Below are 14379 nucleotides of genomic sequence, written 5' to 3' on the forward strand. Positions count from 1 at the left end.
TCTTTTTCAGACACCTACTTATTTTATTTATTAACTATATAGGATATTTATTCAGCTTTCCATTCCAATCTTCATTTTTCCTAGCGTTATTCAGTATTCATTATGCAAAATTGCCGAGAATATAAGTTACACAAGAATTATATGTGTGCACTGATAATCTTCTCTTGTTTTTGCATTTGCAGATAATTGCAATTTTTATGTTTTGTATACCATTTACAAGGTAATGTTTTGTATAGATACATGGTATAAGGAAAATTCAAAAGTATGAACATTCCTATGTAAATAGCTATCATAATTTTAGGTACATAAAGATAATAATTTATTTTCTGTTTTTGCTTTACAAAACCTATTTCTTTTATTTAGGGAATATATAAAAGATTTATTCCGCTCTCCGTTGCAATATCCATTTTTTCTTGCATTTTTGTATTACAATGTTATTACACAAAACAGCAGCATAGATATGCTCACCACAAAACCTGTTGATGCCCATTTACATGTGTAATTTTATGTGTATAATAGATTTATTCTACTCGGGACTGTGCATTCATTAATAATTGCAATTTTCGTGTTGCTTATACCACTTAAAATAGCATTCCTTGTATTTTAACGTGTAAAAATATGAACATTTCTATATAAAAAAGGCATAATCATAAATTTGATTACCTAAAGATAAACATTTCTTGTCCTGCTTTGCTCTACAATTGCTCAGTTTTCCTTTGACAATGTATGGTACTGTACTTGTATTTAAGGGTAATTTCCATATATCTTGATTCCTTAGTTCGTCGCACTACAAAATGTCACCTTAAGTAGGTTGACGTATGATGTCATCCCTGTGGAAGAAAACACATACACCTTTTGACTGGCTACGGTTGTGTCACGTCCACAGGGGACAACCACAGGCCAGCTTCTTCTGGAAGCGTTTTTAAACGTTATAGATGCATTTTGAGCAATGACCTTTCTTTAATTGCCAGTCTGGCAATCTTCAGGCTAGGATGCTACCCCCAGGCCACCACAACGGGGAAAGTTATCCATTCTTTATATATTCTACTGCGATAACATGGAAGGATTTCCCAGCTAAGTGGAAAAAGTCAACGATAGTTTCAAAGGGCCAGAATGGTTGATCGTTACACATGTAATCTGCTTGTTAATGATTGGGAATGAGCTGTTGGCAGGCGTCACAGTTTTCTACTGTACTCTTTATATCGGTGTCCATTTCTGGCCAAAATACTGTCTGTCTTGCACAGTATCAAGTAACTTTGATCTCTCAGTTTCTTGCCTTGGAGGTGAGCCATGATGCCTCATTGGATGACTGAAGGGATTAAAATCTGGGCCTCATATATCACTGGCTCTCCATCTGTGTAAATGCTGTCCCACAGCTTTCAATACGGGAGGGTTGAGGCAGGGAGGTTGTAGCAGTTATGGGAAAGCCATTAGAGATGTACTGGACGTGGCAGTTATAGTCTTGATTCTGAAATGAAGAGGTGAAGATTTCATGCACAGTCCTATCTTCTTCATTGATGGGTCCTGTTACCTGGTCGTCAATTTAAGGGGTGGTGTTGGCAATGATGCTCCAGACATGAGAATTTCATGTGTGGCAGTCTTCCTCATCTTCAGCTGTGAGGCTGGTGGTTGTGGAGTGAGACAGGGCATCTGGTATGCAGAGCTCTTTCTCCATACACCAGACTGCAGTGAAGATGTAAGAAGCCACTTTCATCTTGAAGCTTTGTAAGCATGGATTCTCAGTTCCATCCAGAGTATATTGATTGGGAATCAGAATCAGGGAGTGATGGTCAATGATCAAGATAGAATGCTGAAGTCCAGATATAAATATAGGTGTAGCGCAAGTAATGGAGAGAAGCTCCAGCTCTATGGTTGTGTAGCAAGTTTCTGTATCTGTTAGAAAACAAGAGCCACACTGGACGAGACGCATTTGACTGCGGCCATTGTCTTAAGTAGAGCATAGTCGAAGACCATTTGCAGGACCTCGAGCGAGGCTTGTTTGAAGCGTGCCAGGACAGGTGGTGAAATCAGAACTGTCTTAACTTCCTTAAATGCTTACTCATTGTCAGGTTTCCAAATAAATGAGCATTTGTGCTTCGTAAGTGAACGTAGGAGCTGTGGTGCTGCTGCAGTGTCTGGGGTGAAGTTGGCGAGTTGATTGATGAGACCCATAAAGGACCCAATGTCTATGATTTTGTATGGTTTAGGGAAGTCATGTATAGTGGATACCTTGTTGGCGTCTGCTTCAGTGATGTCAGAAGATAGGACATAACCACAGAATTTAACTTTAGGGGTAACTACTGTAAATTTCTCTTTCTTGAGGGTGATGCCATATTGATGGCACTTTGTCAGCATTTCATGTATGTGTTGCAGGTGGTAGGGAGATCGTCGTCAGACAGGAGGATGCCATCTACAACATTTACAAAGTTGAGGATACCTTGTATAGCCATATCCCCTCGGAGGTAGTATGCATTGCCTGTTGCTGAAAATCCCATGGCTCCATGTCAGTGGTTGAATATTTCGTACAGAGTTATGAACATGATCAGGTGGTGGTCCTCTCCTGCTAACTCCATATGCCAATACCCATGCAGACCATTCACTGTTGTGAAGTTCTTCACAGTATGAAAGATTGTGGACAGCATCATGTGGGGTGTATGACGTTTGTGTAGATTGGGTGACCTGAAAATGTAGGCTGGTGTGATCCACAGTAATTTGGACACCTTTATCCTTGGGTACTAGGACCATTGAATGGCACTATTCGGAGGTTTCATAGCCTACTGATGTGACACCATTCAGAAGGTTTATAGCCTACCGATGTGATATTCCCTGTTATACTAAGGATTCAAGTTCTTCTCTCATTTGATCTCTGATGACCCTTTTTGTATATATATATATATATATATATATATATATATATATATATATATATATATATATATATATATATATATATATATATATATATATATATATATATATATATATGCATATATATAGATGTATATATACATATATACACCAGCATTTAATATTATTATTACTATTATTATTTGCTAAGCCACAACCATAGTTTGAAAAGCAGGATGCTATAAGCTCGAGCAAATAGCCCAGTGAGGAAAGGAGGTGAGGAAACTATAAGAGAAACAATTAACAATTGAAATATAACATCTTAAGAATAGTAAGAGCATTGAAATAAATCTTCCATGTATAAACTATAAAAACATAAAAGAAACGAGAGGAAGAGAAATAAGATAGAATAGTGTGCCATAGTGTACCCTCAAGCAAGAGAACTCTATCCCAAGACTGTGAAAGTCCGTGGTACAGAAGATATGGCACTATTCAAGACCAGCGAACAATAGTTTGATTATGGAGTGTCCTTCTACTAGAAGATATGTTTACCATAGCTAAAGAGTATATTCTACCCTTACCAAGAGGAAAGTAGCCACTGAATAATTATATTGCCGTTGTTAACCCCTTGAGCGATGAACAATTGTTTGGTAATCTCAGTGTTGTCTGATGTATAAGGACAGAAGAGAATATGTAAAAAAAATAGGCCAGACTATTCTGTGTATGTGTAGGCAAAAGGAAAATAAGCCGTAACCAGAGAGAAGAATCCAATGTATTACTGTTTGGCCAGTCAAAGACCCAATAAATCTCTAGCAGTAGTATCTCGACAGGTGTCTGGTGCCATGGCCGACCTACTCTCTCTCTCTCTCTCTCTCTCTCTCTCTCTCTCTCTCTCTCTCTCTCTCTCTATATATATATATATATATATATATATATATATATATATATATATATATATATATATATATATATATATATATATATATATATATATATATATATATATATATATATATATATATATATATATATATATATATATATATATATATATATATATATATATATATATATATATATATATATATATATATATATATATATATATATATATATATATATATATATATATAAATAGCAAATGGTACAGTGCTGGGTTTCAGGTGTATCCGCTTTAAGGAACTTGCCACCTTCTTTAGTTGCTGAATGTGAAGATCCAACTCGGATATGAAGACGTTGCTGAAATAGTCCTTAGCAGCAGTGGGTGACGTCATGGAGGAAGCAGGAAACCTGGCACACCTGTTGACATATGTAACCTTGAGAATGTGCTTTAAGAAGTCTTCTGACACTGCCAAGGTCATGACAACCTCCACGGGAGAGGAGGTCAGTCTAGATACATGACTTATTGCCGAGGCAAAATATCACCTGAAAACATTCCAAACCTGGTGTCATGGGAGATCCATCAGCTGTCAAGACGTTTGTTATGAGTGGTAGTGAAAGGCTTGTTCACGTTAAGTGGATTTCATCCAAGTCTTTGGTGCCAACCACTGTGATATCTGCTCCTGTATTAAGGATTAGCAGTAGATGTGATGACATCGCCAGGGAGACAGTGACTGGCGTAGGGTACACGTCATCTGAGTTAATATCCATGAGGTATCAACTGACATTTTACTAACTTTGGAGAGGTATGATTTTCCCTCGGGTTTCAAGGTAAGGCTGTATACCCGGTCCAATTCTTTTTGATAGATCTACACACCTCACAATTTTCCTATTTCTGACACGCATTGTACAGAGCTTCCTAAGCAGGGTATTTTTGAAAGCTGGACCAATGATCTGTGCATCCACAGTCATTGCAGGTGGCACTCATGCCTGAGCATTGTCTAAAGTTGTGCTTGCCAGAGCAATATTGACAAGGGTCACTGTTAGGAGACTGGTGAGAACACTGGTAAGGACATCAATGAGTAGTTCTCTTCTGTAAGTAATGGTTCTTCTTGTATGAAGATACTTACTACTTCATGCTATTTTGAGAATGACTAAGAAGCTACTTTTTAACTTTATCCTTTCTTGTAAGTCCACCTTGCCACCTTAACATCCTCATCTCAGTTACATCAATCCATGGCAAGAAAAAGAGATATGGCTGATTGCAATAATTACAAAGGAATCGAGCTTATATCAGTTGTCATGAAAATATTGCTAAGGGAAGATGCAGTGGCTGTTGCAGTTGCACTTGTGGATTTATAGGAGCAGCAGCATGTCACGAATTCTGTAAGAGTGGATAGGGGTTGCAGAGGTATGAGGCGTATTAACACTTTTTCCTTAACACCCATCAAAATTATCATCTGCAGTTGCTGTTCAGTGCAGGAAGCTTCATCAGCAAGCATAGCAGTCTACAAATGATTGCCTACCGTCTTTGTAAAACAACAAATCCTTGCATTGCAGAGTTTCATTTTTGAGGATGTTGAAATGCTGTTATAGTGTATTCATCATCTCTGTAAGAGAGACCTATGTTTGAAGGAATGCCCGGTGTATGTGTAAGCAGACACTGGACATCCAGGGAGATGCAAACCCTCAGGTGGATCGGCTGGGAGGGTTGATGTATTCTATCAAATCCACCTAAGAGTGCATAGTCCTCTAAACTGAGTCTACCTCCATTGGCAAAATGCTTGATACGTTGCATCTTGTTGCAGGAGAGGTTGGGATTGGACCGTAGGTTTGCTATAAACCGTGGATGTATTCACGGCAAAACCAGGCATTGGGGAAATGGGTGTGACAGGAGAGACGGATGTAGTGTCTAAGTTGCAGGGGTTTTCATGCCACAATTTGTCTTGATAACAATGTGAAATGACACATGAAACGTTGGTTGTCTTCTTGTCATAATTTAGCCATTTGTAGTCTGAAGGTCTATTCTTGTCTCTGTCAGTCGTGCACTTGCAGTAGGCCATTATCTTGGGAATCAGAGCAGGAGGAAGGGTGGGGTTGGTATCATCGTCAGCTGGGGGGAGATGCAGTAGTTTGTTGTATCCCATCGGCCACTCTGTTTGGTCCACTGTGTCTGATTTATCAACTCAATTAGCTCCTCTTCATTCTGAGTCATGTTAAGTTAGGAATCGTAGGAGAGCCAAGATCTGTAGAATCCCAGGCAAATGTCAAATTCTCTGATGTGTAAATGAAGATTTTCACTAGAAGTAATTATTTTTATTATTATTATTATTATTATTATTATTATTATTACGTGCTAAGCTACAACCCTAGTTGGAAAACCAGGATGCCATAAGCCCAAGGGCTCCAACAGGGAAAATACTCCAGTTAGGAAAGGAAATAAGGAAAAACTACAAGAGAAATTTAAGAACAATAATAAGATTAAAATGGATCTTTCATCTATAAACCATAAAAACTTGAAAATAATAAGAGGATAAAAACTTCAAAATCACAAGAGGAAAAACAAGATAAAAAAGTGTGCCCAAGTATACCCTCAACCAAGAGATCTCTAACCCAAGACATTGGAAGACCATGGTGTCCTTCACTCAGAAGAGCTGCTTACCATAGCTAAAGAGTCTCTTCTACCCTTACCAGGAAGAAAGTAGCCAGTGAACAATTACAGTGCAGCAGTTAAACTCTTGAGAGAAGAATTGTTCAGTAATTTCAGTGTTGCCAAGCGTATGAGACAGAGGAGAATGTGTAAGGAATAGTACCTACTATTCAGTGTATGTGTCGGCAAAAATTAAATGAGCCAAAACCAGAGAAAGGCATCCAATATAATGCTATCTGGACAGTTAAAGGACCCAATAACTATCTAGCGGTAAAATAAAGAAATTATTTACAGTGAGCTTGTGAAAAGAAGTAGGCACAATGGGCGAGATGAGCGAGTGTATGGGGTGTGTGTGTAGGTGTGTGGCATTGGTCGGAGAAACGGCGGGCTGGGCAGCTGGCCTGGCTTGGGGATTTGAGAGAAGACTCTGACCAGAGAGAGCCACAGGCATTAGAGGAATAGGAGAAGGGTGGGTAATAAAGCCATAATATTCATGCTAATATTCAAATATCCTGCAAAGAAACTGGCAAGGTCATGATTCCAAAATACCGCACTTGCTCTATAATACACTGACACACTAACCCTGCGCTGCATGAACATTCCTGGAGATGCAGTCAATGAAATATTGAGTCACTGTATGGGATCAAATATGCTGGGTGAGAAGTAAACAATGGTTAAGGCGGACGCCTTCTTCAATATCAGAGCATGGGTATCAAATGAAGCCTTTGTCGAGGGATAACTCACTGCACCATGTATCTAAGGTATATAACCCTGACAAGTATTGCTGTGTAGGTAAAGGGGCTGTGGATGATAAATTGAAATATTCCCTTATATTAAAGACAGACAGACAAACCATGAAAGCAGGAGGAAGTCCCATGCTTGTCACACTTCAGTAACCACAACAGCTACAGGCTTATGCTTAGCACATTACAGAAACTAATAACAGTGTTTTCACATGTTATCACACCGTTGCCACGATGTGTAATCTAAATAGTGGTCTTACAATAGGTATAATAGTTTACCCATTAATAAAGTATAAATGGTAACATAAACATAATTCTGCAAATTAATAACATAATTGTATGTGAGCTGCATATAATGTATGTACTTTGAAATGTATTTGTCACTCATACAGTCAATCAAATTTGTATCGCAGTCATTACTATGGTGTGACAGATTGGCCATTCTACAAAAATTTTCATATAGAATAAAGTCCTTTTAGATGATTCTTATATTTTTATGAATATTTTTTAAATCTATCTATACATTCTCCCATAATTTTCACGATATCTTTGCTATTTAAGATAATTCTAACTATTGAAAAGGTATTCTGCTTACATCATTCAAAATTTCAATCTTTCTCCGACATAAAAATGCAGCAAACCGGAATATCCTCGCTACAGAATCATAATTTGGCCATACCGAGGTACAAAAAAAAAAGAATTTTCTTTTTGGGAGCACCACTTTTTCCCATGGCCAAAATAGATGAGCCTGGTAGCACCCGTGTTACGGGTGGGATCACCGTGTCACGGGTGGGATCGCCAGAGAGTTATTAATTTGATTAAGTTGTTGTCAAAATGTCAGAGGTAATTCTGAGTGTTTTTTTTTTATTTCTGGTTAATGCATGATTTTTTCTCTTTTTGTAAATTTCTCTTCTGAAAATACCTTTACAATCTATACACTTTTCACCTTAGATATTGTTTCTCATTTTTTTTTTTCATTACATAGTGCCCATATTCTATGGCTCTACATCCTATATACATAAAGAAGATAATTTATAATGTGTAAATTTTTTCTAATTTGCAGACATTGCTGCAGGTGTAGGTGCAGGCGGACTAATCAGCAAAGTTCTTTTGGCAAATGCAGATGCTTTATGTGCTGCTGCATCCCCATTAATGGACCTGGATGATTCTTGTTTGTATGTATACCAAATTATTTCTTGAAGTGGTATTTTTGTGTTTGTAATGTTTTAATTCTATTTTTGTTGTGAATTATTTAATGTGTGATGAAATGGAATGGGATTTTAGGTAATTTTCTAATATATAGTTGGAAATAACTTCTAATAACCATAAATGAGATAATTTTGTGCATTTGAGGTGTATAAGAATTTCAATAATTATTAGTGTAATTTTATATATTGGCGGTCTTTAAGAATTTTAAGCGTTATCTATTTTACTGTTAATGGTTGTTGACCTGCTTATCATCATATCTTGATTACCATCTACAAGTATGTAATTTTTGTCAATTGAATAAATATATAGAAAGTTGAATACGAAGCAGGAAATCAGATTTATAAAAACTTCTCTGTGTATTGGTAAATGTTAGTAGAAATTTTAACTGAATGATGCATTTAGAAGAAGTTGTAAGAGGACATTTGATTTTATATGAGAATAATTTCATGCTGTTCAGTGTTGCAGTAAATGCAAATTAATCAATTACTCTACTAATATAGCATTACCTAAGTGTATGCCAAAAGATAAAATATTGAATACCAGATCCATACAGAAAATAGACTTGGATCAAACAACCACACATCAGTATGCTATAAATTCTAATGAAGTATGAATTTATTTATTTTACTAGTTAGAAAGTATTATATAAGATAGGCTTTCAGTATATAGAGATACAACCTATTTGATCAGCTGGTACGTAACTCTTTGACCAACTTTTAGTCCTAACTGGCATACATGCCACCTCATATAGAAGGGGTAATAAAGTCTATGTCATCGACAAATATATTTTTCCTTACAGTTATTAAGTTCACCTAAACTCGCCTTCAAAATGATACTACTAGTGCTTGTCTAGACTAAGAATCATCTGCAGTTATTCTCTCATAAGTCTGTACTTTTCGTTGAACAACATTACTCGAGCCAAGTTAATTTCCACTCCCAATACTTGACTATTTTAACATCTTTTAGCCTAGATTTGGGCTCGGTCTTGCAGACTTATTGATTACTAAATGGTTTTTGCTAGGTAATTTTTCAGCTAGAACAATGTTTTTCACATGCTTCAGTAGTTTTGTATTTAATTCAAGAAATGTTTTAAAATCATTTTATTTAAAGATATTTGTATTTTTCTGAACTACAAACCTGGATCCTTTGAATAGGAGTATGTCTTAAACACATGCTGACTCGCCCATTGAATCTTTAACAAGGCAGGTGGGGTGGAGACATCCGCCTGCCCGATTGCATCACGTCACTTTGGTTCAAGGACTGAGTGAGATGGTTGAAGGCCGAGGCAGCATGTGTATTTAAAGGGCTCTGTTTTTTGTTAAGAAAAATACAAATTTAAGAATTTGGGATTTGTTCATGCAGTATGCAAACCATACTCAGATGGGAGGCAGTCCCCCTGGAACCAGAATGGAATGTTCTTTTCTTCCCCACACATTTCATCCTTCATTGTCCTGTACGGAAGCAAGAACAGTTACTAGAAACCTCCACAACAATCACATATAGGTGTTTAGGAGCTGTTAGGGCCTTGGACAGTATTGACTTAAGGGAATGTCAGTATTAGGTTACTAAACACTTATCTATCTTTAAGGGGGATAATATCAGCAGTGTTGAACCATACATCAAGACTAATGTGATTGGAAGAGACTGACCCACACTGTCCCCTTTTAAAAGGGATGAAAGAGTTGCTTTCAAGTGGTGTAGACTACTAAAAAGTTACTCTATCGGATAACTGACTAGCATTAGTCGTCCCACCAGTACATAACAGTTGTGTCTGTGTCATTCCTCAAGAGGGGAACAAGACAAGGTTAAAGGTCCTGCCATTTAAACTTTCTGTGAGACTTATGCTGAACGTGTTACTTTAGCCAAAATGAATAATTGTTCTGTGCAGGGCCTGGGAGAGTTAAATTTCCAATACTATACAGAAATCTCTTGATTGTGGTTAGGAGGTTTGTATGATTGGCCCTTTTTATAGTGCTTCTTTTGACCATGTTAATCAGAGTCCCTTGTTTTCAAACTAAAGCAGATGGGAGTAGGTTGGTCTTTTATTAGCATTATTATTGTTTTTTTTTTTAGGTAATAGATTACAAAGAGTACTTGTTAATGGGCTCCATGGTTACTAAGAATGTAATATCTTGTACTTCTGAAGGTCCATTACTTTTCATACTACATACTCATGACATGTGGTTTGGCTTGGAAATCAAGTTTGTTGCATAAGTAGATGATGCTTCTCTGCAACAATCCCATCTCCCAAATGAAGACCTGTGGTTGTTGAATCCCATAAACGAGATCTAGCTAAAATTAGTTTATGGTGCAAATTATGGGGGCTGAAGTTGATCCCAAACAAAACTGAAAGTATGCTTATAAGTAGATCTAGGACAGTGACTACTCAACATCCAGATATTTAGACTACATTGAAAATGTCTCTATGATTTCATACAACTTTAAAATTTTAGGTGTGATTCTTGATTGCAAATTTACTTTTGAGAACATATTTGGTATGTTTCTTCTTTAGTTTGACAAAAACATTAACTTATTGATAGAGATTTTAAAGATTTTCAGTGATCAATCTATCCTAAGAAAATGTTTCAATCCTCCATGATTTGAGTATTGTTCTCCTTCCTGTTCTTCAGCTGCTGACTTAATTTGTTTAACGAAAACTTCTGATATATTAAATTTCTTATTCCTTATTTGAGTATTGATCTCTAAAACATTCGGTCATTTAGGTCCTTGTCTATATTGCATAAGATTTTTCATAATTATGATATATTGTATTCATATTTTCCCACCTGCCATCTTGTACATAGAACTAGGTATGCCTTCTGTTGTAAATAGGACTAGGTATGCCTTCTCCACCATGAGGCTCAATGCTACACAGTATTCTAGAAGTTTTATTCCACCTGTGACCAAATTGTGGAAAGTTTTTCGTAATCAGTCGGTTCAATCATGGGAACTTCAGAAGTTCAAAACGGTTGCAAATGATTTCCTGCTGAACAGGTTGAAATAAGTCGTTGCATACCTTATATATGACATCTATTTTAATTTTGTTACTGACCTTGCAATATTTCATATTTATTCATTACTTTCCATATAAAGTTTATTCGTTATGTCCTTTCCTCACTGGGCTGCTTTTCCTGTTGGAGCCCTTGGTCTTGTAGCATCCTGGTTTTCTAACTAGGGTTGAAGCTCGGCCAATAGTAATAATAATGAATTTGAGCAGCCACCCATGGAAGGAGATCCAGGGATCTGTGGGCAATGTCTTAAAGGTAAAGAGGCTAGAATGATCAGAAACTCTCAGAGACCTTATTCGGTTCAAAGTACAGACAGGTGATCTGGGCGGGTACTGGCAGGGCTATACTCATGTTTTTAGAGATGGCAGAGCCCTGTGCTGACATCAGATTCCTCAGACGTCAGAAGGCTCAGAGAGTTAGAATGAATACTGAATGGGCCCTTTCCCATATCAGGTAATGTAAGTTAGACACTTACATAAGGGATGTCGAATCCTGCAACCTAGCACAGCCAAGCCTTTCAGGATCTCTGGTATCTCCGAGTAGAATGTGTTTGAGAGGGATAAGCTCAAGCAAGAATATCTTCTTAATAGGAAGGAGCAGAGATCCATCCACCCGTAATTGATATGGTGAGAGACCCTGCATAGCTCCTCCCTCATGGTGAAGAAGAAAAGAGAAATAGTCTTGAGGGATAGACCATATGATGCCCTCCTTAGATAAATGAAGGAGCATGCATGCAAGGCCTGAGAAACAAGGCCTACCAACCACAGGACCAAATTCCTGGTTAAGTAAAAGGGCTTTAAGCTTCCTTCAAGCACGGACTGTTCTCCTGAGGAGACTGGGTCGAAACTATTAAGGAGCTTCTTCAGCAAAAGAGGAAGATTGTAATCTTCCCAAAATAGCTCTGGCTAGGGAAACATTCTCTATGACCACCAAAGTAGAATGTTTCTCTCAGTACCTACCTGCGAGCTAGCAGAATATGACATCATGTTACTTGAGGCCCCCTAGAGTGGCCTATGGAGGGGAACGAAAGGTTTTCACTCTCCCTGGACAATGTAGGTTCTTAATCCTTCGATGGAGTGTTACCAGCTCCCGATTTGTTGAAAAATCTGCCATACCAGCCTCACAGACTGTTCTTTCCTGTCCTAAATAGTGTTTGAAGTAACATTCACAGGAACTGGCGCCTCAGCAGTAGCCTTCAAAGGCTCACACTGCTTGGGAAACCCCAAAGGAACTGCTCTGCAGATGAGCTTCGTTACTTTCTCCTGAAGGAGGAGAGAGTTGAAGGCCAAGGATGCTCTTCCTATTCCCAGCAGGAACGAGAAGTTTGAAAAAAAAGTCTCTCCTTCACTTGGCCTATAGGCCAGTGACGGATTCCGGTCCCCCCTTTCACTTACATTCAAGGAGAAAGCTGTCGTATGACGCTTACAATCGTTCAACCAACTCTGGAGGTACTGGTTGAAGGATACAAACTAAAAATTACTACGGAAAAGGGAGAGCAGCTTCTTAAGAGCCAGACCGTGTTTCCTACGTCAGAATTTGTAAGGATATTGTTGATTATAAGGAACGGCTGCTTTCAACCACTTCCAAATTTCCCTTATTTATTAAGTATGTCTTCAGTATAGAAATAGTTGTGAAATTAGTTTTGAATTATTTTGACTGGGAACTTAACATTAAAAGATGAGAAGGAGATATCATGGAACTTATCCATCATTTCAGTTGGGATATTATAGCTACTTAACATGTCTAACCACCACAGGTTTTAGCTACTCCATCCAGTCGAGTTTTCTCATCTCAATGTAGACACTCATCAACCGGTGTTATTATATATAGGGTAGTACAACCGACTATATTATAGTAATTTTGTACATATTTATAAGTAAAGGTATGTTTGTCCATCAAATCTAAGTACTTTGCCATGAATGTAATACCTCGTAAGAGAATCATGGAGTTCGGGCTTGGAGGCTCAGCCTTAAAATGCCTTGAAACCACAATTTTTGCAACACACAAGCCTCTTTGTAGCTATCTGCAGTATGATGTGAAGAGATATCATATCAAATAAATGCTATTGTGGATACGAAATAAAAGTGTTCAACCATGAAGCTGACAAGTCTTAGAGTATTGACTATCAGAGGAGGTACTCGGCTTGGAAATGCACAAAACAACTTTGTAAAGCTTCTTCTGGAGACAACACCTTTCTCAAACTCTTTATACCCTATCAGAATAATGCAAAACAAGAAAAAGGGCCCAATGTCACTCAGACTTACTTTTAGGTTGGTCAAAATCTCAAGGAGACACTCGAATGAGTAAGTAGACTAAGTCTGAGTTAAAGATGTTTGCACCATACTCATTTGTTGCATGATGTCAATCATCATGCAACATTCAAATCCTTACATGGTGAAACTACTGAGGGAGTTAAACTGTTCTGTGCCACATTGGCAGCTTACCCAAGTTTTCTTTCTTATAATACTATAATGATAGGAGTGTAACTTACTTTTCATTAGAACTGTAATACATATATTATTAGTAATAGTATACAGTGTTCTGTAAGCTTTAGCTATAATTTTAGGTTGTGATATCATAATTGTTATCAATATATCTTGCAGATTTTCTAAGAATATTAATGCTCTTGGGATGAACATCTAGAATTCATTCTATATTATACACTAGTTTCCCTGGAAAATTAGTTACAGTACAAGATACGTGTTTACTAACTTAACTTTAGTTGGGAGTTTCAAGTTACTTTCAGTCACACAATTGCTTTTTTTTTCTTTTTTTAGAGATGGATACGAAGAAAGATGTACTATGAACAACTACTTTGGGATTGGAATTGATGCCAAGATTACTTTAGATTTCCACAACAAAAGAGAAGAACATCCAGAGAAATGTCGTTCCAGAACAAAAAACTTCATGTGGTATGGTGTCCTGGCTTCCAAGGAATGGCTATGTGTGAGTTCAACAAGTTTTAACTTAGCAGAATTTAAATATTTTTCCTTTTGTTTTCTTTGCAGTAAAATGATTTCCACACTAAATAGGTCTTCATAAT

At 37.3% G+C, this 14379-nt stretch overlaps 1 protein-coding gene across 1 annotated transcript in view; it reads left to right on the top strand.

Moving 5' to 3' along the window:
* LOC137614911 (diacylglycerol kinase eta-like) overlaps positions 1–14379 on the top strand; it is a 773025-nt gene that overhangs the window by 324820 nt on the left and 433826 nt on the right. Inside the window, exons 11-12 of the mRNA XM_068344565.1 lie at positions 8183–8294; positions 14114–14282. Of these exons, the coding sequence (XP_068200666.1) occupies positions 8183–8294; positions 14114–14282 (281 nt within the window). The remainder of the gene's footprint in view (positions 1–8182; positions 8295–14113; positions 14283–14379) is intronic.

This window comes from Palaemon carinicauda, chromosome 21 (assembly GCF_036898095.1).
Source record: "Palaemon carinicauda isolate YSFRI2023 chromosome 21, ASM3689809v2, whole genome shotgun sequence".
Classification (NCBI taxonomy): domain Eukaryota; kingdom Metazoa; phylum Arthropoda; class Malacostraca; order Decapoda; family Palaemonidae; genus Palaemon; species Palaemon carinicauda.